The 14,171-nt window shown below is 40.2% G+C and overlaps 1 protein-coding gene across 2 annotated transcripts in view; it reads right to left on the bottom strand.

The window, feature by feature from the left end:
- Nucleotides 1-14,171, bottom strand: part of LOC103054328 (PH and SEC7 domain-containing protein 3-like) — a 170,383-nt gene that overhangs the window by 94,020 nt on the left and 62,192 nt on the right. For both annotated transcript variants that reach the window (XM_088129788.1, XM_088129789.1), the window contains 4 exons: nt 6,615-6,827; nt 6,431-6,511; nt 4,179-4,291; nt 2,389-2,447 (listed from right to left, as the gene is read on the bottom strand). In XM_088129788.1, the coding sequence (XP_087985914.1) occupies nt 2,389-2,447; nt 4,179-4,291; nt 6,431-6,511; nt 6,615-6,827 (466 nt within the window). The remainder of the gene's footprint in view (nt 1-2,388; nt 2,448-4,178; nt 4,292-6,430; nt 6,512-6,614; nt 6,828-14,171) is intronic.

The following is a 14,171-nucleotide window of genomic DNA, read 5'->3' as shown; positions in this document are numbered from 1 at the left end:
GTACCTGTTATAATGACATTGGGTACATGAAATAATTCAGATGGCAAATCAATATGTAATCTTCAATTAAATTATTTGGTACAAAATTCAGTTTTAAAAGGCCTTTAGAACTGGAAAGAAGACATACACAAATGGAACTATAAATGTGACTTTATTCACCAAAAAATGTGAACTTCCATTTTGCTAAATACAAAAATGTATGGAGGGGATGTTTCTTTACTTGGGTGGTCTCTGAGTTTTCTGAATGATTCAATGTCCTGATTTTAGTGGTTCACAACTGCAAGAAGTCTGAGAAACACTGTTTTAAGAAAACAGACAACAGATGCTTTTGAAACTGATCTTTAAAAACTGTTAGAAGCTGGTGAGGGATAGGCATCTGAGAGATACCAGGAAAAGTCATAATAGGACTTAGGAACATCTGTGTAGCTATGCAAATTCCATTTCTATAAATTCCTCACAACTTTTCCAAAGTATAGCTAAATGCACTATACAACTAGTTTAACAGAACGTTCGGCAAGCTAGGGAAAAACATGGCCATTTGTTTCTTGGACGCAAATAGCTCTACAACATTGCCGCCAAATCTCTGAGAAATTGCCATCTATATATAGTCTCTCTTGATGTCTGTGACAGTCCTGCATTTGGATTCTGAAGAAAGAATGCCTGACATTACGGAGGCATACTTATTTATTAAACAAATTTATATAGCTGCCCATCTAACAAAAGGAGCTCTAGGCAGTATACAAAATACAAACACAATACCATAGAACAACCATTTAAAACAGTAAACTATGATGAGGCCCTGATAAAAACTCATATCCCTCCACCAACCACCCCGTGTCAGCTCTGTCAACATGGCTTCAGCGCTTGGGAGAAAAGCCAGTTCTTTACCACTTTCCTGAAGGCCAACAGGGTTGGGTCCATCCGTATCTCTGGGGAGAGGGTCTTCCATAAGGAAGGCACCATGACAGAGAGGGCATGCTTTTGATGCCCCACCAGGTAACACTGCTTCACCCAGGCCTGGAGCATGCCCACCTGGTCAGATTTAGTAGGACAAGTAGAAAACAATGGGGATAGGTAGTCCCACAAGTAACCTGGCCCCATGTAATATAGGGCTTTAGCACCACTGCTGAGTCAGCTGCACTGCACCCAGAAGCCCACTGAGAGCCAGTGATATTACATGGGCATACCTGTACTGCTGCATTCTGGACCAGTTGCAGCTTATAAATGCTTGTCAAGGGCAGCCCCACGTAGAGTACATTGCAATAGCCCAACTAGGAGGTGACTAAGGCATAAGTAACCATGAGCAGTGCCTCCTGATCTAGGAAAGGGCACAACTGGTACAAACAATGCATTTGTGCAAAGGCCCTCCTGGCCATGGCTGCCACCTGCTCTTTGAGCAGGAGCCAAGAGTCCAAGAGAATCCTCAGATTGTGCACCAACTCTGATTGGGTGAGTGTCCTTCCAGCCAGAGTTAAAGATGTCAAATCACCCGATATAGAGGATGTTAAAACCCACAGCCAATTGGTCTTGTCAGGGTTGAGCTGAAGTTTATTCTTCCCCATCCAGATCCATGCAGCCTCCAGGTACTGGGAAAGCACTGTGACAGCATCACTTGAGCAGCCAGGGGCAGAGATGTGCAGCTGAGTATTATCACCACATGGATGGTACTTAACCCCATGCTGACAGATGGCCTCACCCAGTGGTCTCGCATATAGAGTTGAGCTCTGTGGCACCTTACCTCTCCTGTCCCACCAAAACAACTGGAACCAGCCTTAGAGGTAGGAGGAGAACCACTGAAGAATGGTGTCTCCCACTCCCAAGGCCCTCACCTGATCAGCTGTATCAAGGTTACCCCTGATACACAAAAGCCACTGAGAAATCAAGTAGGGCCAGGATGAATACACCAACCCCATCCCAGGCCTGCCAGAGGTCATCCACAAGTGTGAACAGGAGCTGGCCGGCACAAACCAAATCAAGGAAATCAGGAAATCAAGGGGAACCAACGCCAAACCTTTTGCTGTGCAGTTTTCTGGAGTTTCTGCAATCCATTCTGCAGAGGGAAATTTATGTTTCCCTGCCTTCACCAAATGGTTTTGTTCCATCTTTGCTAACCGCACAGTTTATCTGCACTTTTTACAGTCTATTTGGCTATAATCTGATTCTATCACGTTTGGCCCTCACTCCCATGCGGTGCATCCTTAACTAAAAATGCTTGCCTTTTTTACAGTCCCCACAGCTACTTTCTGCCTCTGCTTAGGTGACTTCAATTCTTGGAGGCTGTTAGAAGCCAAGCCTGCAATGGGGGCCACCAAGCACAGAAACACCAGAAATGCATCAGAAGACCCCCTGTAGTCTTGAGGAGGAGTGGTAAGTTTGCAGGATACTCACATGGCCATGGAGGTCAGTGTTCAGCAGCATCACTGCACATGTGAGGCAATGGACTCCATCTGTAGGATTAAAAACACCCAAAGCATGACATATAGAAAGCCACACAGGAAAAAAGAAAATCACACTTCCCACTATTCACGTCTGCTTATAAAAGAATGATGCCAATTAAGCTGGAACCCCCTGCAGCCTAATTAACACTCTCCAAAGCAGTTTCCCTATAAAGAAATACATGGCATTAATCAAGAAACAGATATCTCATGACATTAAATCACTGACAGAGAAAGGAGGCCAGCCTGATTTTGCTTGTCAGTGGAGAAAAACCATAAGCCATGTTTTGAAGAACCACCTCATGAGTATCTATACCTTACAGAAGCTCAGCTGCAGAACTGCAGATCTTGCAAAACATTTTATTTTACTTTTTGCAGTTGGATCTGCAATCCAGTTAAACCAGCAGATTTAGCCAGGCTCGGTCTAATTGAAGCCACTTCCCGTGAGACCAATCAGACTAAAGCTAAAGCTGAATTTAGCTTTGAAATGTCATTCTTTCCTATGTTTGGAACAAGAAGTCTCCAAAGCTTTCATTAAGATGACAAAAGCAGCATCTCCTCATTGTGGCACAATGTCATGATGCATGCAGAAAATGTGCAGAGTTTGCATTGCATCGTATGCTGCTGCTTTTGTCATATAAGCCCCTTTGACTTGTCCTCCATGGACACTTGTCTGAAACTCTTGTCCCAGACATCTTCACTGTGCCCCTTCGCTGCTTCTACAAAGTGTGTTATGTCCATGAAGCTACTGGCTTGAGTGGGCTTTATATACAGTATGTGCACTTGATTACAATCTTTTACTGCCTCTGCTTTTCCTCTTATCTCAATAATCCTCTAGTCAATTTCAAATTATGAAATGTTCACAGCAACCCTGGTGTGTGTCTGTATGTGTGTGCGCACACATGTTTGTTTAAATAAAGCAGAAGAAATGAGATCTGCTTTCCTTAATTGATTCAGCACAGCCTCCAAAGTATTTAAGCAGATTTATATATTTAAAGCCTATACAAGCAAGAAAAGCTTACAAGCAGGTCATAATTCAGGTAGTCCTCGCTTAACAACCACAATAGGGACTGAAAATTGGTCATTAAGCATGGCAGTTGTTAAGCAAGTCACCACATGACCGGACCCAATTTTATGATGGTCATTAAGTGAATCCCATGGTCGTTAAGTGAATCCAGCTTCCCCAATGGATGTTTTTTGCCAGAATTTGCTTAACAACCACATGATTTGCTTAACAACCATTGTAAATCATAATCATGTGACTGCAGGGGTGGTGAGACTGTTCGTGACGGTCGTAAGTGGGAGTACAGGTCGTAAAGCACTTTTTCCAAAGCCACTGTAACTTTGAACTGTAGTTAAATGAATGGTCATTAAACAAGGACTACCTGTAGTGATTCCCACCCAGGCTGCTTGCTTCCTGAATCAGGCAATAATGATAGACAGCCTCAGTGAAAGATGTTCATTATGCAAATGTCTGAAAAGGATTCTAGTGATTTAGCAACATAGTGAATATGCAGTTTCAAGAATAAATGATGGCCATAAATATTTTATGATTGACTAGACTACTATTCATTCTGCTAGTTTTGGCTTTATAAACATTCTGGGTTGGGGTTGAGTCATTTTGGGTTTTTGGGGTACAGTAGTGTGATTATAATACTAAAATCTCATTAGCCACTTTGAAGCCTACCTGAGTAAAGGTGACAACAGGACAAAAATATATTAAAACTATGAGTGGATGATTACCTTGTGTGGAAATAGCACTGGGGTTGCATTGGTGATATCTGCTGGAGAAATGAACTAAAACTCTCTCTCTTTCCTGAGTTTCTCCAATGAGGGAAAAGGCTTTAAAAAATGTCCTAAAGAGGAATTTAAAAGGAAAAAAAAAAGCAGTCAAACATTCCTGTGCTGAGATTACAAATTAAGGATAGCTTTTTCAGAACTGAGGGTTGTTTGAACGAAGCATGTATCTTCTCTTGTGTGTTACAAATTTCTGCACTGTAACATACACAAGGACGGTTATATGCTAATCACTGATGCCATCAACACAAGTACAGTAGCCTTTAGTATCAAAGGCCCTACGGAACAGCTCAGTTTTTACTGTTTTGTAAAAACATGTTGAAGTCTGTGTTGCTCTAGCCTCAGGGGCAGGTGGGAGAAGGTCATACAATACTGCAATTTTTTATAAGCGTGTTGTAAATAAAAAGACTGCTATTACTACTATTACTTTTAAGCCACTAATCTCACTTGAAAAAAAAGCTGTGGTGTACGTATATCTTAAAAATGTACTGCCTATCTGTAAACTACTTGCTTGTTTATAGATGGGTTGCAATATTTGGAATAAAGAAATACAAACCAGAGTAAGGCAGGAATATTAAACACATTAACAGAATATGAATGTCTAGAAATATGGTGAATATAGAGTAAACCTTTGTTATAACTCCTGGGACTAAGAAACTGGGGAAGAACAAGGGGGAAAGGGAGGCGTAGGATTAGCTGTTTTCTTAAGCATTATTGTATGATCATTTCTGTGCTGAGGTATGATTCCTCAGACACTGGGCTTGCTTTAAAAGTGTCTTCCAGCAGAGAGCGTGTATCCAGCGAAAACATGCCTTCAAGTCTATCAACCTACAGCAGTTGTATTTAAAAAAAATAAATAATGATGCAGCTGTCATTTTCAGCCCTCACTTCTAACTTCCTTATATGTCTTTCACGGCCCTGCTGTTATTTCTTGTTCTTCCTTCTGGCCTCTAACTCACACAACTGCACAATCAACATTTTTACAAAAGCATTTAAAAAACAAACAAGCTTCTTCTGATGAAGCTGTTCTGTGGGTTTCCAGACCTGTCCAGAAAACCCATCAAATACAAACAAATCACACAGAAGGTCCACCCTAACTTGTGGCTATTTTAAAGCAGGCCCATGTGGAAGCAGGACCACATCCGTCCAAATCCTACTCTAGTTCAACTCTGACTGTTGCTCTCCAAGGCCCACCTCATATACATTTCTCTCTGGATGTAGCAGGAGGAAATGGAGCTTAGTGATAAAACAGATGCATTGTATGTCAAAGGCCTCTGCCTCAACCCCTGGAATATCCAGTTGGAATGATCCAATAGCAAGGGATGAAAAATATTTCTGCCTGGACAGCTGCAGCCAGTTAGAATAAATAATACTGGGAAAATGGGGGGAGGAGGAGGAGGGGAAGCTCTTTATGTTCTAGAATTCACTTTGAATCAAAGCAATACTAAGAAATCATAGCCCACTTGAGAGCAGGCTTTTAATGGGCTGCAGGCACTGAATTATCCATAGGTTCTTTCCTAGAAGAGGTAATGGGAACAATTTCATCTGTTGCCTCCCAAAATACGGTTCAGTACATGAAACTGTCAGATGGACCATTATTGCTCAATCCAGGCAATAAAACATAAAGTACTAAATACAAACCTGCATTAGTTCAGTATGTTGAGTTTTCCCCAGAAATGACTCCAGTCATTTCTCACCTTATCTATGAATTTTGAATGTTGTGATTTTATATAGTTTTATATAGTTTTTATTGTTTTAAACGGATACAATGTTTTGCTGTTTTTATATTGTTTTCAACTGTTTGTGAGCCGCCCAGAGTCGTGCATTGAGCTAGGCAGCTATATAAATTTGATTGATTGATTGATTGATAGATAGATAGATAGATAGATAGATAGATAGATAGATAGATAGATAGATAGAATGACTTTATGAGAGAGAATTCTGTTCCCAGGCCTTTAAGAGACTTAAAATGGACCTAATTATATCTTGGTAGATGTACGCAAATGAAGTGGATACTGGCACAAGGTTAGCACTGGCAAGGACTGCACTGCTACCCCATGTTATAGCATCATTAATTATTATATTATATTATATTATATTATATTGATTATATTGATTAAGTATATGCACATTAAATAAAGTATTCTCATTGGGTGAGAAATGATCCATGAAGATACATGGGGAAGATGGCTTCATACCTGAGGGAATGATCCAAAGACATGCCCGTGAAATCAAAGAACTTGAGGTATTCTTCAGCTACAAGCTTGCTAAACTCGTTGCTTTAACAGAAAAAGAAAAAGCATAAGTCAGGTTATTAGGAAATCAATTCAGATATATTCTTACCATTCTAGTTAATCTTAAAGGCAGAAAATTGGAACGCACTTTTTCCCCAAATGCTTTGCCACATCAGACCGTTTGAATCTATCCAGATGATAGAGGCGCTTTGCCAGCCTCTGTGCTGCTTCCACATTGCTACTGGTCGTGCCATTGATGAAGTCATGGCTCAGGTTTTCATGTCCCTCTTTTTCCAGAATATCATGGCTCCCCATGTCCCCCGTGGCATCTAATGGTGTAGTACATTCCAGCCTTGCATTGCTATGAAACAGGAGAGAATATTAAGGAAACAGGGAACAGGAGGAGAAAACAAAATTAATGTTTTTTTTTAAGTGCAAGTCCTTTTTAACAGCAAAGGAAATAAAGGATGATTAAAAAGTTTTCATGATATACTATACACAAATCAAAATGAACATAGTAAATTTCTCCTGAAACTCTGTAAAAGTGAATGGAATTTTCTACTTTTCCTTTTATTTTAAGGAAGTTTTCTGAGACAAACTTCTTAAACTTCTGCTTTTTTAAAATTTCAGATATCATCTCTAAGTTCAGAAACCTTAAACCTTAATCTTATTAAGAGATCTTAACAGAATTGCAGTCCATGTTTAAGTGCAGCATATGTTCAAAAAGTCTGAAACCTCATTGCAGGTCTTGAAAGCTATAAGAAAGGGCAATACAAGGAACAGCTGCGAAGAGCTATTTATAAAAATTTTGAACATACACACATATACAGTACCATTCAGAAAGTATTCAGACTCCCTTCACTTTTTTCAATTTTGTTATGTTACACCCTGATACTACAATTGTTCAAATTCATTTTTTTTCTCATTAATCTACACTCAGTACCCCATAATGACAAAGTGAAAACAGAATTTTAGAAATGTCTGTAAATTTATTAAAAAGGAAAAACTGAAATATCACATTAGCGTAAGTATTCAGACCCTTTGCAACAACACTTGAAATTTAGCTCAGGTGCCTCCCATTTCTCTTGATTGTTGCTGAGCTGTTTCTATACCTTGATTGGAGTCCACCTGTGGTAAATTAAATGGATTGGTCATGATTTGGAAAGGCACACACCTGTCTATAGAAGGCCTCACAGCTGACAATGCATCCTGTATCAGAGCAAAAGCCATAAGGTCAAAGGAACTGCCTGCAGAGCTCAGAGACAGGATTATTGCAAGGCAGACATCTGGGGAAGGCTAGAAAAAAATTTCTGCTGCACTGAAGGCTCCCAAGAGCACAGTGGCCTGCATAATTCTCAAATGGAAGAAGTTTGGCACAGCCAGGACTCTTCCAAGAGCTGGTTGCCTAGCCAAACTGAGCAATTGGGGGAGAAGAGCCTCAGTAAGAGAGGTGACCAAGAACCCAATGGTCACTCTTGCTGAGCTCCAGAGATCCTGTGTGGAGATGGGACAAAGTTCCAGAAGGACAACCATCACTGCAGCCCTCCACTGATCTGGGATTTATGGCAGAGTGGCTAGACGGAAGCCTCTCCTCAGTACAAAACACATGAAAGCCTGCTTGGAGTTTGCAAAAAAGCACCTGAAGGACTCTCAGACTGGGAGGAACAAGATTCTCTGGTCTGATGAAACCAAGATTGAGCTGTTTGGCCTCAGTTCTAAACATTGTGTCTGGAGGAAACCAGACACCGCTCATCACCTGGCCAACACCATCCCAACGGTGAAGCATAGTGGTGGCAGCATCATGCTGTGGAGATGTTTTTCAGCAGCAGGGACTGGGAGACTGGTCAGGGTTGAGGGAAAGCTGAATGGAGCAAAGTACAGAGATCTCCTCAATGAAAACCTGTTCCACAGCACTCAGGACTTCAGACTGGGCCGAAGGTTCACCTTCCAACATGACAACGATCCTAAGCACACAGCCAAGACAACACAGGAATGGTTTAGGGACAACTCTGTGAATGTCCTAGAGTGGCCCAGCCAGAGCCCTGACTTGAACCCTATTGAACATCTCTGGAGAGACCTGAAAATGGCTGTCTACCGATGGTCCCCATCCAACCTGATTGAGCTTGAGAGAATTTGCAAAGAAGAATGGGAAAAAATCCCCCAATCCAGGTGTGCAAAGTTTGTCGCGTCATACGAAAAAGACTCAAGGTTGTAATTGCTGCCAAAGGTGTTTCAACAAAGTACTGAGTAAAGGGTCTGAATACTTAAGTACATGTGATATTTCAGTTTTTTCTTTTTAAGAAATTTACAGACATTTCTAAAATTCTGTTTTCACTTTGTCATTATGGGGTACTGAGTGTAGATTAATGAGAAAAAAAATGAATTTGAACAATTGTAGTATCAGGCTGCAACATAACAAAATTGAAAAAAGTGAAGGGGGTCTGAATACTTTCTGAATGCACTGTAGTTCTTATTGAAAGCCAAATAAAATAAATGTAAATACAGTCTGAAAAAGAAAATTCTATAACAGTGAGCCTGTTGTAGCTCACTCATTTTAAACCCAAACCTTTTTAATTACAGTTGAATATGGTGTGATGTTATGTATCTACAAAGAGGAGGGTGATGTGAGAGGTCAAGGCTATCAGGAAGGAGGGGGTGCGTTCCAGGAGTGGAAAGGAGACAAAATACAACACAGTCCACAGGGGGAGTGTGGGAAGCGAAAGAGGTTCAGGGTAGCCACTCCCTAGAATCTCCTGGGGTAGATCCACTAGTTGCTATAGTATAGATTTAGTCTGGCAAGATTCTGTCTATAAGGTGTAAGCAAATAAAAGAACTGGACTGGACTGTTTCATCATTGTTCTTGGGCTGGGCTTGATATATGGTCACCATACCACATTCCCTGCAAAGAAATCCTATCCAAATATTCCCATTCTAAGACTGGACTGCTTACATTTCAAAGTTCTTTTTTTAAAAAGAGCAAAATACAAGAATTAAAATTAGGAGTATGTGAAAAATTTCATGTTGACCCATTTGAAGTGTGAAATTTTGTGACATGTCCCATTTTGAGCGCAAAACTAATATTTTTTAACAAAAAGCAGCTTTGTGCTTGAAATGTGATGTTTCACAAAACCGTTTTGAAATGGTTGAAAACATTTTGCACATCCCAAGTTACAAAGCCTTTAATTAAATAAATGGTGCCATCAAACTAAATGTAATAAACTCTTCACAGCTGAGATGACTTTATTTAATTAAACTTTAAGTATTTATTTAGAACATTTATACCTCACCCAAGGACTCCCAAAGCAGCTTATGCAACCATAGAAATAAAAAAAACAAAAAACCACACACATCATAGAAGGAAAAAGAGATGGGAAGAGAAAGAGAAAACAAAACTACTCAGGCACATGTTCTTAATGTTTCATCATTCCTACAATGACCAACTATGATGAAAATGGTTTGCTCAGGTAAGTCCAGATGACACCATCACCCTTATAGAAGGATGTCATCTTGTTCTCCTCTGGCACCGCTCAGCAAATTTTTTTTCAGATAGATTGGATTTTCAATGTCATTTATTTATGAAACTTATATACTGCTCCATTCCTAATGGACTGTAGCCTTTACCAGTTATGAAGATGTCACTATCCTCAAGATTGTCCCAAATGAAGGGACACTATTTCATCAAATAGCTAAGACTTTTTGGGTTCCAATCTGGGAGACTATACACTCAAACAGCATTATTTCAGGGCACTCTACTGATTTTCAAATTGTTGAGAGACCTAATTTTTAAAACTACCTCATATTGTAGTAAAAACAGAATGATGAAAATAGTCTCCAGTAAGTATTACATCATAGGAAGAAGCAATATAATGGCACACTATGAAAAAGCAATTTGAATGAGGGGAGATGGGTGGCATATAAAATAAATAAATAAATGATAGCTGCAATGCCTCCATCAAATATGCTGCTGCTACGAAGGATTTTTCACAACCCATGCTTCTTTTTTATTGTTTTATTGTCTTCTCATTGGCATAACTACTTGACAAGTGTGAATCACATCAGCTTATTTCCTGATAATACAATGACCGGCTTTGAAACATAACCAAGCACCCTCTCTGGAAAGTCTTCCAAAGAGGCCACCACCAGCAACATCATATCTTTGATGTGCCACAATGTTCAGCCACATGGTCAATAGCATACCAGAAATATACATTTTTCCGCAGAGCTTGATGCCCTCAGTGCCAAATGCCTGTAGGAGAGTGGGTTCACTCTGGCACAGCCTCACACTCTTCCTTTACTAGGAATATGGAAAAAAATGGGAAATATGAAATAGATATACATATATGTCATGGCTTAAGGTTCCCATTTGCCTCTTAAGGACCCCCAAACTCCAGAACTGGAGTAATTTTTCTCATCTGTAAGGAATCAAGTAGCCAAGGGGTACTGTAAGCCTCTGTAGGGCTTATGGCACCCATCTCCCACAAACTCTTCCATCTTCCACATATGCAAACTTGGGTGATTTGGCCCCACCTATTTCAGTGACATTATGACATCACTAACTATACACCCAGCAGCCCTCAGGCTGAAAAAGGCTGCTCACCTCTCCTTTAATGTCAGCAAAGCATCACTGCCAAATAGTCCATTCTGAGCACTAAACAAGCATTAACAGTAACAATGGGTAATAGTGTGGTTATGACACCAACTTTATGAAAGCCCTCTCTAAAGAAAAGTGATTCAAGCTCTGCACTGAACTAAGCTGGATGCCAATCTGGCTTTCCAGAGACTTCAGCTTGAACTTTTGCTCTTCTATGAGGGATGATGAGCTTTTTTTGGCCTGTGGTTGGTTTTTTGTTTGAAAGCTCTTTTATTTTGTTCCTGACTTATTTTTATATAGTTTATAACAGATAATTTTACCATACGTTTTCTCTTTTTTAAAAAATTGGGGATGATAAATATAAATATTCCCACTTTCATTCAGATGTTGTACAATCCATCCCACTTTCTACCTCTAAAATGAGGAAATGCCACCTTATATTGCTGATTGGATATATCAGTCTTAGAAATGAAAGAAGCAAGACAATGAATAGGTGGCCAGGTGAGAGTCTGCTGCTGAAGAAGGAAGATAAAAAAGCATCTAAGAATCTAAGGAAAAGACTGCAAATAAGATTAAGAAATTCAACCAGAAAGATCTTGCCAACCACTACTGGTTGTATGTTTTAACTGTGCCAACTTCAAACAGAGGCATCAAGGCTCAAAATACATAGTAGCAGGATGTAGTACAGTGGTACCTCTTCTTACGAACTTAATCCGTTCTGTGACTCTGATCGCAAGTCGAGTTGGTCGCAAGTCACAGTAAATTTTCCCATAAGGTTCAATGTAATTACCGTTAATCTGTTCCGGCGTCCGCGGACCACGCATCAGGGGCGGAAAAACGGCCGGTGACCACGCGGCAGGGCAGAAAAAATGGCCGCGGACCATGTGTCAGGGGCGGAAAATGGCCGCGGACCACGTGGAAGGGGTGGAAAAATGGCTGCGGACCATGTGTCAAGGGCGGAAAATGGCCCCGGACCACGTGGAACGGGCGGAAAAATGGCCGCGGACCATGTGGAACGGGCGGAAAATGACCGCGGACCACATGGAACGGGCGGAAAATGGCTCGTAAGTCAAGGCGAGTTTGTAAGTAGAGGTAAATTTTGGGGGCCAGAGCTGATCATATCTCGAAAATTTCGTAAGTAGAGGCGTTCGTAAGTAGAGGTACCACTGTATTCCAAAAACTCATGTTGGTGAAATCTAAAGCTTCAGCATTATTAATTTGGTTAGGAAATGTCATGGCCTGTAATGGAAGTTAGTATATCTAAGAAGTTAGATACTTTTTAAAAAATAACTATGAGAAGTTAAAGTTGATCGTTCAGTGCCCAGACCTTTTGCCCTAAACACTCTAACAAAGCTTGCATAAGTATCATGGATGTATTCCTAGTCCTCTCTTGGCCACCAAATCTCTTTGCAATGTACTTCAGTAAACCATTTTTCCAGAATTAGAACTAACTATATTATTACCATCTTAAGTCTTAAGATTAACCTAAGAGGAAGATTGAGCAACTGCTGTGGTACAACTGTTAAATCTAAGTTAGTGTCTGGTTGCAAAAGGACCAAAGACTCCAGATATACAGCTCCACACCCCAATTCAGCTTGAGCAGAATTCAGTAGTAGAGGACATGTAATGCACTAAGTGTCAATTCAAAGGAGTTAGAAATATACATGTCAGAGATTCTATCAGAATTGGGCTACATGAACCAAGCTCCATGAAGACAAATTCATGCAACCATGTGCCTGGCATGTTTCAGAAGAGCTGCCATTACAGTTCCCAAATTTCCCACCTAGCATTGAGAATTATGAAAATGGTAGTCCTAAAAGGACATTAGGCTGGAAGAGGCTGGCACAGACAAAATTCTTTATACTACAACAGTTATTTCTTTGCTTCAAATTCCTTTGTTCCTCCCATCTGCAGAAAAACTCTGGTGTATTTACCACTATCAATGAAAATTGCCAGTTACAGCATCTGGTGTCAGCAGTCCAATCAATTATATCAATTGCAGCCTTTACTCAATACCAACACTTAACATACCTGTTAAATCCCACATTATAGCCTGATGCAATGCCAGCTTTGTCATGTTTTTGCATCTCCCTAAAACAGAAGCTACTCATACAGTCAGCAACAGAAACTGCCAGCAGCAAGTGGACAGCTCTTGGCAAAATCCTTTACTGTATACTTTACAGGAATCCTAGAGAGATGTTTCCTGCCTTCCTGTGAGCCAGGGAAAAGAACTCCTTCATCTTCATATGTTAAGGATGGCTGGAATCTATAGATCTGCCATTCGCACATCCGTATGACTTAAGAAAAATATCACTAGACATTCCAGATCTTTGTCTTGATGCAAGAATTACATCACAAGGGACTTGTATTCTTTAGTGGGAGGGGCATCTTTAGACCGTAAGTATTTTAGCTAAAACCTTTTTATTACGTCACATTCTGGATTTGGTTTACCACTGGGACAAGTTAAATAATCCTATCACAATTTCCAAGGAAGGAAGGCAGGCAGGCAGGCTATCATGTTACTTATCACTGGAAAAAGGATTTGGGGAGCCAGCAGAGGATTTCTCCTGTCATATTTCTTTAACAAAACATTTGCCATCAGTATGTAAAGCAAGCAGGATGGTAGAAAAGAGGCATGTAAGAAAAAGGAATTAGTCTGAAAGCAAGTATTAGAAAAGGACAGCTTTCAATATACAAAGAAACTATATTTATTATTATATGTTGTGTTCATTTCAGTCTGCTTTAATCAAATAGGAGACTGGCAACTATCACCTATTAACAAATGTCTGCAGATTATTAAAATGCATAATCAAAACATATGACATAAAAGTATGCATAAAAGCAAAACATGGATACAGAAAACCTCTCTTGCAGTAACCAACATTAAGCGTCAAAAGTCTTTTCTGAAATCAGAACTAACTTAAATATTTGGACTAAGCTGACTCAGGTAGCCTCATCTGAAAAAGGCACTACAGGTAGTCCTCGTTTAATGACCACTTGTTCAGCTGCTGAACTTATGACAGCACTGAACGAGTGGTACTTACAACCAGTCCTCACACTTATGTTGGTTGCAGTGTTCCTGGGGTCATGTGATCATGATCTGGGTGCTTGGCT

The sequence above is a fragment of the Python bivittatus genome, unplaced genomic scaffold (assembly GCF_059951505.1).
Source record: "Python bivittatus isolate LINGU-HERP-01145 unplaced genomic scaffold, Pbiv_v1 ctg000850_np1212, whole genome shotgun sequence".
In the NCBI taxonomy this organism is placed as follows: Eukaryota; Metazoa; Chordata; class Lepidosauria; order Squamata; family Pythonidae; genus Python; species Python bivittatus.
Note: the sequence above shows the minus strand (reverse complement) of the source record. Positions and strands in the feature narration are given on the sequence as shown.